The sequence below is a fragment of the Trachinotus anak genome, unplaced genomic scaffold (genome assembly GCF_046630095.1).
Source record: "Trachinotus anak isolate AG129_WGS33_773 ecotype Australia unplaced genomic scaffold, CSIRO_AGI_Tana_v1 ptg000025l, whole genome shotgun sequence".
NCBI classification, from domain to species: domain Eukaryota; kingdom Metazoa; phylum Chordata; class Actinopteri; order Carangiformes; family Carangidae; genus Trachinotus; species Trachinotus anak.
Window position 1 is genome coordinate 5,435,959 of NW_027273876.1, and position 16,786 is coordinate 5,452,744.

Below are 16,786 nucleotides of genomic sequence, written 5' to 3' on the forward strand. Positions count from 1 at the left end.
CACTGAATCCATCTGATATCTCACTTGATGCACTCTGACCTTTGGGAGCACACAAAGAGAATGCACAAGCAGGGAATGCTGTAGCCGCAGCTGTGTGCATGTTGAATGTATGTGTAGCACATTCCTTGTGTCACCGTACAGTACATGTGACTGCAAGATCAAATCAACTTTGCCTGTAAAGAATATTTAATTACAAATTAAATTACAGTTAAGCGTGGGTGCTCAACAAGCTTTGAGGAATGTAGTTCATAAAAACATTCATTTCGATGTGTCTCATAGTAGTAACTGCAACCAGTGGGCAAAACACATGGAGCAGAGTGTCACCAAAGGCAAAGAGCTTCTAATTTCTAACCAAAATCTACCATATGCTCTGCTGTGGCACCTGCCTCTGCTCCCACACTTTACTAGCAGTGACTCCAAGAGTCAGTGTTGAAACAACTTCTAATAAAAAAAAGAGAAAAAAAAACAGTCACATTACATGGCTGGACTCCAGCCTTTCAAATAAAGACATCAGCAGAAACTTTAGGACATTCATGCCAAAGAAGAACAGAGGAGCTGTTCTGCCTGCAGACTCCAACCTCTCCCCTCGGAGACAACGGTGTGTTTGGAGGGCTGTTAATCGTGCAGCAGAAACAGTCACAGTCACAGAGTCCATCTGGACCCGGCAGCCCCCCCAAGTCCCAGTTCCAAACCTTGTTCCCATGCTGCCAAGGTCCAGCTGTGCACAGTCTCCCATCAACACTGACAGACACCTCTTTGTGTGAGAGGACATAGACTACGACCGGCTATAAAAAGTGGGTAGTGAGAGAGCTGTAGCAAATGGAACATTTAATAAGTGATTAAAGGGAATGATGGAGGAGGAATATGGATGGGGTAAGGAGGCAGGGAGGGGGGTGTTAGCAAAGAAAAAAAATGAAGGAAGCATTGGAAATAAGACATCTAGCTTCCTTGTTTCCTTCCCCTCTTTATTTCTCTGTTTGGCTTGATGCAGTTCACACATCAGCCGGCCACATGTTGAACATTTCTCATTTCACACCCTCGCTCCTAAGTGGCACCAACATGAGGAATGCAGGGTCTTTTCCTCATGATTAAGGCTCCAGATATTCCTCTGACCATTACTTTCATGATCGTGAGTCACCGTGCAACCAGCTGAGGTTTCTATCATTCATGTTCCCTTCCTGTCTTGCCTGGATGACAAGCACAAGCTGCATTTTCCCTAATTTGGGGTGGAGGTTTGTGTGTGAGAGCAATACTCACGCCCAGGGTGAATAATTCAACTCCTGAGTCAGCATGGAAACATTAGACCTCTTTCCCCTTTATAAACGTTTGGCCAAAAATAGCTTGAATTACAAGCGCCGAGCCTGTTGTAACCTCAAAGCACATTGTTAACTCAGTTTACAGATACTTGGACAGCTTTAAAAAACCTCATATATGTGTAAAACAACTCATAACAAGACCTCAAAATGAAGGTTGTTGTGTGAGAAATCAGCAGACTAATCCAGTGCTGAGAGGACCAGTTTAACAATGGAGGTGTTAATGGAAAGCAATCATTTGGCTGCTCTGTGCGGTGCACATGGGCTGCAGCCGGAGGGATTTCTCTGTATCAGTAGCCAGTGCTGTAGCCGATTCTGATGACTCATACCTTCCAGCCTAGTCAGAGAATAACACATGAAGCAGTTTACATTACTGCAAAGTAAAGTTCTCGTTGCACTACAAGTTGGTAGCACGCATGCTGTGGTTGCCCAGCAGAGGTGCTGTCCCTTTTGAAAATGAAAATAACAGAGATTTCATGGAGGGGAGATCTCCAGCCTTGGCTTTGTGAACGGTTTGGGCAGGGGTAGTTGGCACAGAGAGAGTATTCAGAAAACCTTACCATGTATACAATTCACCATGAGCACAGAACCACAAGCATCTTTGATATGATCGTCATGTTGCACAACAATAAGACAGGCAGAGACTCTGGTCAGTGTTTCCCCTCTCCTGCCCTGTCCTGCCCTGGCCTGCCCTCTCCTCCGCTCTGCAGCGCGCCACAGAGTGGCTCCAGTGGAATGTGATGACCATGGACCAGACAAAGCCCTGCATTCATGGCCCCTCTCATCCCACTCTGGAAGTTTGCAACTGGGAGCCTTGATCTGAGAATCGGGGGGTGGGGAGGTGGCTAGAGTCCATTCAGCCACCCCTGCACCAACACATGACTGCCAGCAGCTGCATCAGCTGCACACATCTGTTAAAACCCGGGTACAGATACTGAGGTAGAATGCTTCCTGTTAACTTAAGAGTTGCAATCCAAAGCCCCTTGGGATGTTTCCTGCTTCTGCTTGGCTGACTTGATAAATGGAAAGTCTGCGGTGTGATGTCACAGGAGGAAACAGAATAATTATCTGTGCACGCTGGAAACGAAACAGGTGGCAAGAAGTGGAGTTCAACGTGTGACATTTCTTAACCACCATCCATTACTCTTAATGGTAGCGTGAGAGATTTTAAACAAGTGCTGTGCATAATAATGTGGAGAACAAAATGAAGGAGAGTTAAATGAGTGTTTTTATCAGCTTAGGTTTATGTGAATGATATGTGATGTTCACTGGTTGATAGATAGTCAGTTGAGATCAGATAAGACAAACAATACCAATACCTCCTCTGCTGCCTGGCTGTCTATCTGGCAGTTTCCTCTGTCTCAGTATCTAATACAGAATCCATTTGCCTCCTCTGTGTAGGTAACATAATGGAGTACCATAGAGTACTCTGTGTCTCAGAGACTTTCTCGAGCAAATTTACAGTCATCAAACTGCAAACTTCCCCATGCAAGCATGCACAAAGCATGCAAGCATGTTAATGGGACCTTATTGCTATACAACTTGTCTATTCTTGATATACATTGTTAATGTGCACTAATCTGGCTCTACTAAAAAGATATGACTGATGATATTGTATATTTTTCTTAGTTTTAATAAATCCAATGTCTTGCCTGTGAAGTCGAAGCCTGATATACAGCATCTTCTTCCTCTGTGCCATTGCTCTGCAAAAACTACACAGGTCCCACCGCTGCACAGGTTTGCAGGTTCCTCCCGTATCATGAACACGGGGACTGTATTTTCTTTTGAGGCGATGCCCCAAGCTCACACACTGTCTTGCTGCTGTAAATACACATTAACTCTATGGCTGAAAAATTCAATTTGATTAACCTTTGCTAAAAACTGAAGCAGCCTGTTGTTTTAAGGGAACATTACCCTTTACTAAGAATGAAAATATTTATGACCAGAATGAACCAATAGGCTCGAGACTGGTGGTGGTGGTACAGGCAGTACTAAGCTCATACAGAGAGATATGGTCCATTGTTGCTTTTGGTCTTTTATTCAGATTTTGTTGACGGTACCCAAAACGTAAAGTATTGTCAAGAACAGACCAGAACAAAACAAAAACCCAAAAACAGAGACAAAAACAACTCATGGCCCTGTGGATAAACTGTAGTAACCACTAACACACTCATGGAATCACCAGAGCAACTGGAAACCAATCCACACTAACGTCCATCTTTATGATGTCATTACACCACTGACTTTGACACAACAAATCAGTCTGGAGCTCTTCAGGAGACTGGAGAACGCAGACTAACTGGTTTTCAGAATCCAATCTTCAATAGTTTTTGTAGAAGATTAAATTGCAGCATCAATAACAGCAGATAGGTCCTACTTTGTCTCTACAGTTGGTGTATTTCTGGTGCATTTTTGCTCCACCCCTGCAAGGAAATTGCTCAGAAAAGTCCAATTTTATCAGCCCACATGGTCAAGTTCAGTAAACACCATGCTCACTTGTTACCACTGGAAAAAAAAGAAGGCCTCAGTGACAAGCTGGGGGACTTACTCACAATAGGTAAAGGATAGAGGCATAGTGTATCATGGCTACAAGAGTAAACAGTGAGGCAACACACCCGCCCATCTCAAATGACTGTTGATGACCTCAGATGAGCCCAGGAGGCTCCTGTGATTTTCCCATCTGGACGCACCATTATCTCAGCGGGGGATCTCTAATACTGTCATCAGATTTAATGGTTCATTTCCTCTCCTGTGTCTCTCTCCAGGTGTGGCCACCCTCCTCAAAGACTGCTCCATGCACAATTCACCAGAGGAAACTGATGCCATTACAGTGCTCTGTATACTAAGCTGCAATCCTAACCATTAAACTTTGCAGTCAGGAGTAGGGCTACTGAAAGCAAGGTTTTAAAAAGAGGAAACTGTGGTGTGTTTAGAAAACACTCCTGACCCCCGCCTCTTGTCTATTCTTACCTGATAAGCTGAAGGTCAATGGTGAAAAGTGAAGGATGTGTCAAGGCCTTAGGCACTGTGTATGTGTGGAGTGGGGTGTGTGTTGCTTCATACAGCAAGATATGACAGAGTTGTTGAGAGGTTAGTTATGGCTGTGAGGTTATATGCTTCTTGATCGGTGAGAAAGTGCAGTAATTCCTGTGTCGTGACGTTTTCTCTAATGTTACAGTGAACACACCAGATGTTGATGCTGTAAATGAGAGCAGCGGGGAAAGTGTTTGTTTTGGGGGTAGGTTGTATTTTTGACTCTCATTTAGAGGAGGATTTACTCACTGAGACTGCAAAGCATCAGCCTCTGGTTGATTGGTTATGAGTGAAGAATTCTTATGTTTATATTGGGCTTGTCTCAGTACTGAGGGGGTTTGTGGGTGGTCACAGATGCCTGATAAAGAGGCTGCAGTCTGTGCACTTATTATTATATCTGAAGAGGGCATTGCTACCTGCACCTCTGATTAAAATTGACGTCAGGCACCATTTGTATCTCCCAGTACTTATGTTGCAAAAGAAAGGGCTCAACATAAATGTGTTCATGTCCAAGCCAGAGAAAAGTCCAAAGTCCTTCTTCACTTTACTAATCAGTGAAATCCAAGCCTCTGTGTGCGGGCAGCTGACAGTGCTGACTGGAGGTCCAGTGCATCGTTTCTTTTTGTCTCTTCTGTCCAAATGTGATGAAAAAATGAGAAAAGTCCAAGCACCAAAAACCTCCCTGCCAGACCACATGACATAAACATCCAGAAATTATAACACTTCCTTTCCTGCTTGGTTCATTTTTCATCCCCAAACTATGCAGCTTAAACTGCTAAGTGGCTACGATACCACATACATATGGAAGCCATTTTTTTTAAACTGTGCATGTCAGGCCGACGTTCAATTAAAAAGTTCTTATTTATTGAGTTTTCATTCCTGCTGTATGAGCATTGCACCCTTCAGTTCAGTGTCACTATGCTCTTAAGTGGAGTGGACAGCGTGTTTGCTCCCTCAGATATTTCCACTATGCAGTAATTCACAACATACTCTCAAGGGCCACAAGGCAGGAGTATATATAGGCCCCTCTAACATTTCCCTCACATTCTGAGGGAGGTTGACAAGGAAGCACTTTTCCAGGGGACACTCGCAGCTCTATCCATGGGGGAGGAATTTCATACGAGGGCAGGCTTTTCATGCTTTTCTGGGGCGTATTTATAGTGGCTGAAGTCAGGGCGGCGGAGGCATGTGGGGTGGCCTTCTCCAACCTGGCCATGTTAAGTGATGCTGCAGGCCGCAGGGGTGGAGCAATGCCATGTCATTCCATTCTAAATCTAAACCTCCATGTTTATGACAATAGTAGCCTCACCTCGAGCCGCAGCATAGTGCCCAGAGTGGCCTCTTTGAAGCGCCCACTCAGTGCTACCCTTTCAAACAGTGGACACAGAGGAGATCTCAGGGCAAGAAACACAAACATGCAAGCCAATCACATAGCCATCATTAGTGAGACTGAGTATTGTCCCATTAAAGAAACAGGAGCAAAGGAGAGAAATAGTACAAAAATGTTTTACATTCTGTATATATCTGCTGGTCATGTTAATACATTTTTGGTGTCAATGATATTTTATTGATAATTTGTTTTTATTGGTTGACTGACTGTTCAAACCTTAGTGCCCTATTCCACTTAAACTTCAGTGTAATATAACAAAGTTCATGTCTTTATCACAACCCCTTCATAACCACATTTGAAAGACCACGGCCAAAAATGTTATTTATTTATCTATTTTGTCTTTTATGAAAAATCTGTTTTGAAAAAATAATATTGGTTAATATATTGTTGGTGGATTTTATGTCTTTATTCCTATTTTGTCATTGATTTTCTTCCAAAAATATTGTCCTAAAAACTTGTGACCATCTGGAATAATCTATATTGCTGAATTTTAACTACAGAAAAAGAGGATACTCATTATAATTCAAACTCTCATCTTGACTACCAGCTCAAACAACTCAGTATAATCCAGTCAGAAAGTATGGATAGGACCTATAAGGGAAATAAAAACAAATGCAGGACGTCTACTTGTAACAGAAAAGATCTTGATTGTGGTTTTTCTACTTTTACCGGAGCTAAGGAGCTGAATTCTTCTTCCAGCTCTGGTGGTAACACCTCTGGGAAGGTCACTAAGGACTTCAAGGTAATAACTTCACTAAAACTCCATTGCAAAGTAACACAACAACCCGATATAATGAACAACCAATTTAAACTTGTAGGTTAAATAAGAAATAACCTAGGTTGTGTTCTGTGATGATGATAAACCAGCTGAGTAACTCCTGGCTACAGCTTTGCTTGTCTCTGTAGTCGAAACCAGGCTATCATCTGTCCAGCCTCACCCCTTCAGAACAGATTAGTGTAAATGATCCTCATTTCCAATGGTAGGTAACACAACACAGATTATTATTCTGTGCTACAGGGGTTTGTGTGGACTCTTCCTGTGGCATGAATCATTAAACAGGTGACTGTAATCCATACAGACAGCTAGGTCCTCTGGGTGACAGCTATCTGATGCTGCCTGGAGACCAACTGGACAAAGCTCAGATTGCTCCCTCTTATAACAAGAAGGTAAATGGCCTTTAAAATGTAAACCCAACTTCAAAAATGTTATTTTTTTTAAATGCTGGAAAACTAATTAAATCAGTTTGTTACCATAAGCTTCGCCTTTGCATCACTTTGACATTTAATGAAGAAGCAGGAGTTATTGGGAAGAAAAGTGGAGGACAGGAGCAATGTGCCACATCAAGTCCATGAGGGTTATATAAACCAATCCCCAGGATCTATGGGTACCAAGGATCTATAACACAGGAATCCAATTATTGAAAAAGTACAGAGCCAAAAATCTGCTATCTATCTAAGCTGTAGTGGCATTTTGCAAACCCACTGTATTTACTTGAACAAAGTAAAAGCACCTGCTCACCATTAATTTGAAAATCCCAGGCAGAGTGTTACAGTAACCTATGGCAACTGCGTCTGTGTCAACAGAAATCTTGGACAGGACAGCTCCGGCAGCCCAGGACTGTGCACCACCATTGGCTGGCTGAATGAATGACTTGCAAACTTGTCCATCTATTATGCATGTCAGTATACCTTTAGTGTGTTCTTGAGCTCATTTCCAGGTACACACAATCGAGAGGTAGCCTGCAGACAGTTGTATACTGAAGGAAAAGCTCGGTAAGAGATTTATTTTCTGTTTTAATCCTTTTTTGTCACTTTTTTTGTGCTTGATCAATCTTTGATTTAACTTCTGAATGTCTTTGATTGGTAAAATTTAAATAATACACCTATATGTATAATCTTGTACCTGATATGTAAATATTTAGACAAGATATATATCTATATATATATATATAGACAAGACAAGATATTTGATGCATTGAAACAAGTGGCAATCTGAGGGGAGTCAACAATGGAGCTGATTGGATCCACCCTGACAGCCACATATGCTCGGCCAAAAACCAGCCACTTCCTCCCTGCCATCTCCACCATGGCATCCAGCTATCGCAACACTCAGCCTGCCTTGGCCATGAATCCCAGTGCCAACCTGTGGAGGACCAACAGCTATTACAAGAGCAGCAGCATGGTCCCAACCGCCTCCTCCATACAGCGAGAGAATTTAGATCTGGTTCGAGCCAAGACCATGTTCTTCCCATCCAACAGGACAGCACTGACCACCCGCTACACCCCAGAAGACTGGTACAAGTCCAACCAAAACAACTACATGGAGTCCGAGTCGTCCCGGAAAAGCGCTGAAAGGCTGAGAAGAGACACCATGAGGCTGATGCAGGATAAAGAGCAGCTGACCAGGCGAACCCAGGAGAACACCAGCAAGAACATTGGCGAGCGACTCAATGACATTGTCTTCTGGAAGTCTGAGCTGAGCCATGAGATTGACAACATGGTGACAGAGATAGCAGCTCTCACTGAGGTCAAGAGGAGGCTGGAGAGAGCCTTGGCAGAGACCGAGGGGCCCCTTCAGGTGAGGGTGGAAGGGATATAATTCAATGAGTGTGTGTGTGTTGCCTTCAATCGTCCCTCTTCTGGTAAGTAATATCTGAATTCTGAAGTATGTCATTGGAACACTCTGCAGAAAATATTTACATTTTTACAAGGACAAATTGCATTGCAAATTGCCTTATCTTAACACTCAGTCTCAGTTCAGTTCAGTGCACTACTATTATCATTCATGGATATCATATCACCAGGTGTGTCACAGTGTGGTGAAAGAGTGGTTTGGTTGTAGCAACAGTATCTGCACATTCAAATGCAGCTGTACTTTTTCTGGGTCAGACTCTTAATTAGATCACCTCAGCGTCCTGTTAGAGCGTCTCTGGTCATTTGTTTCACCCAGAGTGGGTCAACTTAATCTGGCCTGAGATCTGATGACACAGACACCTCTCTAGGCTAAGATCATGTGGCGGGAGAACCTTCTTAGAGTCTTCTACAGGTAACTGAAGCTGGAGAAACGCAGCTGATGTTTCGCACTATGTAGCGTATGCACTGCTCCATTCTGCTCAAATTACTACCCCACCTATTTGAATGTCACAAGGAAGAAAATGCAGCATATTGAATGACTTTAAATTCTGCTTCATTTATCAACCACCTCAGCTTGTTTTAGTTATGATCACTCTGTCAATAGGTGTCTCAAGAGTGTTTGTACCACAGAGAGAAGCGGATGTCCATCGATCTGGTACATGACGATGTAGAGAAAGACCTGATAAAGGTAACCTTAAAGCAGCAGCGTGAGCATATGTGTGTAACTTCTGATACCATCCTGATAAAAGAAATAAGGTGTCTGTGTGTTTATTTACCTGTGCTGCAACCAGGAAGTGGAAGTCATCAAGTCATGTCAAGAAAGGATGAGGCGACAGCTGGACCGAGCCATCGCCCAGCTGGCGTGAGTCTGAAAAATCAATGAATAAAATCTTAAGACATGCAGGATTCTATTGTATGATAATTCCCAAAGCGGTGAAGTTTGACTTGCATTTTGTTTCATATTTTATCTACTTTTTTGTTTCTGTATTTCTTTGTGGGGATCCTCAGGTCAAACAGAGCAGCCCAACATGAGCTGGAAAGAGACATGAGCGACAAAGTGACAGCCCAGAGAATAGATGGCAGGTGTCACCATCTGAGGAACACATCAGATGGTATCGGCTATTACAGAGGGATTGACAGACTAGACCCATCGTAAGTATAATTTTATGTGATCAAATATTAAGTGCAGTTTCTCATGTTTGTTCAAACCACCTTAGCATACAGGACTGGGCCTAGGATACAACCTCCTGGCAGCATGAATCCATCTAGTAGATGTTGAGCTATTTCATAGGATAACAGAAACATTTGATCTGCTGATGGAGCTAGAGGTGAAGTCAGGGATCACAAAAGTCTCTCTAGGATTCATCATCTGGCAACCATGAATGTCATGCAAAGTAATTTGATGGCAATCCATCCAATAGTTGTTCAGATAGGGACCAAAGTGGTAGACCAAGTGACCAATCACGATCTTGCCCAACTCTTTCCCATATACAGTATGTTCAAAGACAGTAGGAGCATCAACCACCAGAGATGTAAGTCGTTCTTTTCTGTCTGTTAGACTCTCTCTGCCAGATTCATGGTCCAAGTTCACAGACGACAACATCTTGCACTCCCAGAGCGAACGGGCCTCCTCTCACAAGCTCAGGGATGAGATCGAAATCTTGCTGAACACCACGTCCAATGAGATGTGGAACCAGTTCAACAATGTCAACGTGGCCTTCAGCAACCGCATATCAGAGACTGCTGACACCAAGAACAGCCTGCAGACGCACCTGGCTAAGGTCATCATCTTTTCTACACGGTCGCATTTCATAGAGGGACAATATCATCTAGTTATGTTATGTTATGTTATGTTATGTTATGTTATGTTATGTTATGTTATGTTATGTTATGTTATGTTATGTTATGTTATGTTATGTTATGTTATGTTATGTTATGTTATGTTATGTTTTTTTAATTGGTGACCTTAACTATGACGTTACACCCTATTTTTAAAATTTTAGCTTTTACCTGCCAAGGAGGTTATTTTTTCACCTGTGTCTGTTTTTTTGTTAGCAGGATTATGCAAAAAGTCCCTGACAGATTTGCACTGACCTTGGTGGAGGGATGGGGCATGGGCCAGGGAAGAACCCATTCAATTTTGGGGCATATCCAGATTTTTCTCTCAAGTTTGGCTTATGTTGTTTAACAATGGCCTGGCCGGAGGTCTGTGCTCTCTGAGTGACCTTCTAGTTTTGTATTTATCTATCTGTCTTGGTCTTCGTGATAAACAAAAGCCTGGATTATAAAAAATGTCTTCAAAAGACCAATCACATGGCTCTATGTTAAGGAAAACGACAAAATGCATTCATTGTCTGCCATCATTGGGTAACTAAATTTGCCACTAATTAGGAAGAGATCATGTGTTTGTACCATTCTTTTTTTCTTGTGCTATATTCAGCATCATATTATGCAGAAATTGTGCACAGATTGCAGAATGTCACATAAATCCGTATTGTCTGCTTCGTGGCCTGCAGGGAACATTTGTAAAACCTTCCTGTCAAAGGAGAAGAATGGTAATAGATCCCTCTGTCATTGCTTGTGTGATATTCTACAGTGGATCACATTGTTCTCAGGTTAATGTCCACGGGTTACCACATCAGCTGTTAGATGGGTTTAAACACTGACAGTAGCTGTGATGTGAGGCATACAGTTCTCAATAAACCTCAGTCACTGTCAGTTGTAAGAAGTGATTCACAGGAATTGAATTACATCAAATGGGTCTGGACAGAGCAGGCCACTGTGCAGCTCTGTGTTCAGCTGATTTGAAGCGTGCAGTGTGCAGCTTTTTACTGTTACATCCTTTTAGGTTCTCACTTTTTTCCCTGCTCTGGTCAGTCTCTCATTTTAATTACCACCCCATTAGATGCCCTGCTGTTTTCATAAACACTGCTACTGCTACTAACATGATTTAACAGTGAACTGTTACATTTAGTCTGTATCCATCATGTCTTCTCATCCAGACTCTGCAGGAGATCTTCCAGACCGAGATGCTGATTGAGTCTCTGAAGAAGGCCCTGAGAGACAAAGAGTGCCCACTGAAAGTGGCTCAAACCAGGCTGGAGGAAAGGACCCGCAGGCCAAATGTAGAGCTCTGCAGGGACAACCCACACCATAGGTAGCTTTGCAATTATTGCTTTGCCAGTGGGCAATTGGCACATGCATTTATGCAGTAGGTGTCCTTTTACAGATACCATGTAAGCATATTGCATCTATAAATACATTATTAGACCATTAAACTGGAGGAATCTCTGTCTGAATTTCAATTTCCTTGACAACTGCTCATCCAATGGACAAAGTGGATTTCTAAGGACTCAGGGATGTACAGTGTCGACTGACGTTTTTTTGGATGAACGGTTCTTGAGAAAAATTGTTTTGGATATTTGGTCATTTGTGACAACACATAGTAAAACTGGGGGGCAAACTGTTAAAAGTATCATCTGGCTATCCATCTTGCATGATTAGCCACACAATTACACTTGTAGCCATGAGAGACAAAAGCAGAGTTTTCTAAAAGAACAGCATGTAAATTCCTTTGTTTAACAAGCGTTTGTGTCATTGGGTCAGGAATTAAACACAATCTACCTTAACAAATGGGCCGTTTAGTTAGCTACATACAGTCAACTTAATGATAATAATTGTACTTACTTTAGCACTTGGCTCCTCATTGCTAAGCTACAATCTATCTGAGCTAATTTGCGTTAAGACATTTGTAACTCACTGTAAGTGGGAACAAGGTAATATTATAGTACAGTTCTGACTTCGGTAACATCTGGTGGTAGTTTCAGGGATTATACTGTGACACGCAGCAATGCGCTATTATACTGATACAATTTTCACAGGGACTGTTTTGTTTTTCTAGAAACCAAAACTTATGCAATTTGTCAAAGTTGAAAGAAAAAAATTCTACTATTTGACATTGTACATTTTCTATTTTTCACTTAAACTGGAAACTTAAACTGAAGCAACCATCATGAGAGTTGTTGATCAGAGACCAAGTTGTCATTTGTGTCAAGATACATTTTTAGATGTTTTAACCAATCTCTGTTTACCATATGGTTTAAACTATGTCAATATTGCAGCAGGAAATGACTGACGAAAATGACTTAAGCTTGTAATTTCTAATGTCTCTGAATTGCATGTTTCCTTTTTTCTTGCTCTTGCAAATTTAACATCCAGCTTCTTTTCTTTGATCTTCCTTGTTTAGACTTGTGAGTGAGGTGAGAGAGATTGAGGACACCATTCACAAGCTTCAGGAGAGGCTGATGGAGGCTGAGAACACTTTGCAGACTCTGGTTAAGACCAAAGTGACCCTGGAGCATGACCTGTCCATCAAAGCCAACTCACTCTTCTTGGACCAGGAGAAGTGCATGAGTATGCGCAAGAGTTTTCCCAGCATGCCCCGACTGGTGGGCTACACCTAAATCAAGTCTTATTCAAGGGAACCTTTGAGGAGTTTAAATGGTTTTGGAGTGATTTAGAGGGTGGGTTTGATTGTAAACAAAATGATTAAACTTTATTGGGTCTGATGTCAAAATCTGATGATCAACAGTGGATTGTGTTAGTTTTGAGTATTGCACCTGTAATGAATTTACACAAAAAAAACAAACAAAAAAAACAACAACTGGTGATGTCATTAAAGAATCAACTTCCATGGTGATTGGGCACAACTCAGTGTCTCCTAATTCTTTAATTTTGCCTCCAATTACAAACATTTAATCCCTGAAAAATGTTGAAAACTTGTGTTTACATTTGAAAATTTTACATTCAAGCCTTGTTAATAATCAAAACTTATTACTTATATGTGTTTCATATACAACCCTCACACCTATTATAAATTTCTTAAGTCAAAGGAGAGCATTGTGATAACCACAAATGAACAATTGCTTCATCTGCTGTGTGTCAGATTCCACAAAAATGACTTGTAGCACATGTTTTCGCTACACTTCTGAACTTGAAATCCTTGATTTATAACGTAGCCCTTGTTTTTAACACAATGTACATCAGTAATATGGTGTGACGTCTATCCAAGCCAGGGTTCTGTTTCTCTAAAAAATACACTAGCAACAAGGCACAGCCCAGTGGAGCGCAAACAGTGGTCTTGGTAGCACATGTGACAGTAATCTCTAAACAAATAGCAGGGATTAGCTTGTACAGCACAGCCAGAGACAAAGACATGTGTCTCCGAAGACTCACTCTGCTCTGTCAGGTTAAACTGACCTGAATGTCACCTTAGATAAGGTGGTGACTGTTTTTGTGCACACAGAAATATGGAATGTGAATGACTTTTGTGTCTTTTAATGACCGGTGTGGCCCATTACTCACCGCCTCACCCAGAGGAGGAGCTGGGCAAACAACTTCTAAGTTATGTATAAATCCCCACACCCACCCTATAAGACTTAGGCCCCATACCACTCACTGTTTCTTTCCCCTTTACCTCCACCTTTCTGTTCCCTGATGGCTTCATGCTCCAGTGCATGGAGGGATGGCACCTGAGGAGTTAACCCTGACTCCATGCCATATATCTAGAGATGTGAGGAGTATCAGTTTCATTTCATTTTATTTATTTAGTCAACACCTTTCAGAGCCTTAAAAAAACTATTGACACACAGACCCACACACATACTGTAAACACTATCACACTCCTTGGGCCAACCCTTCCACTACGGCACCTCTTGCATAACCTTCACTGAGGAATGTAAACGTTGATTGCCTGTACACAAGTCGCCACGTCTCCATTCATTAAATTGATCAGCGCTATCTGACTGGAGGAGGGATCACAACATGTAGGAAATGAGTTGTATCCTCCTCCTTGTATCCTGATTTAAAAATACCAACTTTAATTTTGTTGCACGTGTTAACTATTTGTGCTCTTTCCCTTGCAGTTAATTTATGTTTCATATCCTTGTTGTCTTATAGCACCAGTGGGAAGACAGCTTTCAAAATATATTACAGTTTGAGTGAATGCCTGCAGACAACATGAAGTATCAATATTTTTCATGTAAGTAGAGAGTAGTTTCACTGTACAGGCTCCTGAAAGGGTGGAGGGAGTGACCGTAAAGATAAACCACTCACTGTATGCACGTGTGTAACTTGCACTTTGATTTAGGTGTGATGTTTTACAACTGCCTTCTCTGCATTCCCTGCTGTCCAAACAGCGTTTTGTTTGACTACAACGCTCAGGAGCAAGTCAATGGCAAGTGGTCTCTGCCATGGTTTCCTACATGTATGTGTTTGTTTAATGTGTGTGTGTGTGGGCCCCCATAGTCCTGTGCCCAGGCACATTCCTGAGCCTTGGTATCGCAAAGAAAGACCCCGTGTTGTCTAGCTTATATCAAAAGCCTCGCTGCTCTCATCACCTAGTAATTAAACACACTGACAGACAGCACAGAGTTGATCTGTTCCCTTTGTTTTGCCCCTTCAACTCCAACATTTATGGCTCAGGAGGTACCCATGAAAAGGCAGTTCAGTGAAGTGGAATGAACCCCTGTTTCTCTGTCTCCCATGTTTAATTTGAGGTCATGGTTCCCTTTCTGGATGTGACACAAATAGGCCTTCCTATTTGACCTCCTCTACCACCCCCGCATATGGGGAATGTACTCTGGAATTCTCTCCACACTCCAAACATATTGGCAGTTTATTTTTAACACCCACTCTTGTTATAGATGCCCTGTGCTCCATGTTATTCTGTGTTTCTTACATACCATCATACCATACTAAAGAGCTGATTGCAGACCACTTGAGACTCCTGTCAGTCACTGAGGGTTTTTCATTCTGTGCTGTAATTACAAACTTTGACATCATGTGCATCACTGACGAAGAAAAGTGATGGATGTTTTTTTACTCAAAGTAAATATATTACCACTGATTACCTCATTACATCGAGTCTCACTTTTAGTTCGTTGGTTACTTGATTGCATTATTGCTGATTTATTATACTTCTTGGCCACTAAGGGGCACACATCTGAAACAGACACACAGGCCTGACATATTTATACATTATTAAGTCTTTATGGCTAAAGTGTTAGCAAAAGGGCCTGCTTACGCATCCAGTAGAGAAAGAGCAGCATTATCACCCTACAGCCTTTTTGCCCCGTTTTCGTTTCCAGACATCAGTGAAAAATCTGTCCAGCTGTTTAGCATAGCAAACTTAGGTGGGGTAGGTTTATCAACTTTTATTTTTGTTTGTTTGTTTGTTGTGAAATCAGCTTTCTCGTGCTGCTGGAAACAGGCTTATAGTAATGTTGAATGTTCATCTGTTAAACCAAAACAATGAGCTAAAAGAGGCTAAAAGGCGTCATAGAACTGCAAAGGTAGGTGATAATTAAAGGGGTTTAATCACTAGCAATGAACTAATTTCACATTTCATGTCCATACAGCTTACTTACTCAAAACAACAACAAAACATTTTATTTTAGCTTTTTTCTTTGCTGTGCTATGTTATACCTTCAGCTTTCCTTTTCAGGGGATACTAATATTCTACACAGCTGATGCAGCCAATGCATTCTTCATGCCAATTCAATTTAGGGCTTTTATCTAACAACCCACCCTGACAGAGTCACCATAGTAACCAAGTATTATGAAACTAAACCCTCCTCAAGAGCAGGTCATCTATTTCTTCAGGAAGCCCCACTTTGTCCACCTTCAACTTCAAAGTTAAGAAAAAACTCTTAACAAATATGAAATACATCAAATACTACAGTATGTGAATGTAAAACTGCAAGATCAACATCACGTAATACCTGGAAAATATCCAATTATAATGTTGGCTTAGTATAAGTGGAAGAGAAATGTACACATGTAGATGATCTGTTTTGCCATGATTATCGGCTTATAGTCGCAACAGGGGAGAAATAAATGTGATTAACATGTGAGATACTGCATGTGAGCAAGAAAAAAAAAACATGCAAAAATGTGTCTGGGTCATAAATATTGACAACATATCCACCTCCCCTGCTGTCAGGGGATCATTGTTTTAACTGGAATATCTAGTTTAAATCCCTCTGGATCTATGATATGGAAAATTTATAACTTTGTCTCTGCTCGTCTCAAACTGCTGGAGAACTCAGTTTGAACCGAACACTAAACATTCATGGGAACCAGCTCTTCCTGCGGCTTTTGGATCTGTGCCAGAACTCTGAGTTTTCTCAAGAGGCTGTTTGGCTGTTCCATCGTAGGGTTGTGACGTTTGTCTATTACTGTAAGCTCAGATAAAATAAGAAAAGAAACTAAGTGGGAATCCGTTGACTAAGCGGCCTAGTAACTGCTACGAGCTAGAGAGAGGAAGCTGGAGGCAGACTGATAAGACACATTATATTCGATGTGGTTTTCCAGCCTAACTGCCAACCTCACGTTCAGTGGCTCTGTGGTTTTGTGT

General features: G+C 41.7%; 1 protein-coding gene across 1 annotated transcript; it reads left to right on the forward strand.

Moving 5' to 3' along the window:
- The first annotated feature begins 1,750 nt into the window (after positions 1-1,750).
- On the forward strand, positions 1,751-13,701 carry tekt3 (tektin 3). The gene is made up of 8 exons (XM_071462953.1): positions 1,751-7,509; positions 7,690-8,314; positions 8,975-9,058; positions 9,162-9,232; positions 9,379-9,522; positions 9,929-10,151; positions 11,373-11,527; positions 12,617-13,701. Exons 2-8 carry the CDS (start codon positions 7,745-7,747, stop codon positions 12,831-12,833), a joined length of 1,464 nt encoding a protein of 487 aa, XP_071319054.1. The 5' UTR covers positions 1,751-7,509; positions 7,690-7,744; the 3' UTR covers positions 12,834-13,701.
- The last annotated feature ends 3,085 nt before the right edge of the window (positions 13,702-16,786 follow it).

What these genes read in the sequence shown, in the direction of transcription:
- tekt3 (XM_071462953.1), top strand. Translation starts at nt 7,745, where the DNA reads ATGGAGCTGATTGGATCCACCCTGACAGCCACATATGCTCGGCCAAAA. An exon ending in CGAGCCATCGCCCAGCTGGC is followed by an intron (nt 9,233 to 9,378) that starts GTGAGTCTGAAA and finishes GGGGATCCTCAG; the next exon opens with GTCAAACAGAGCAGCCCAAC. An exon ending in ATTGACAGACTAGACCCATC is followed by an intron (nt 9,523 to 9,928) that starts GTAAGTATAATT and finishes TCTGTCTGTTAG; the next exon opens with ACTCTCTCTGCCAGATTCAT.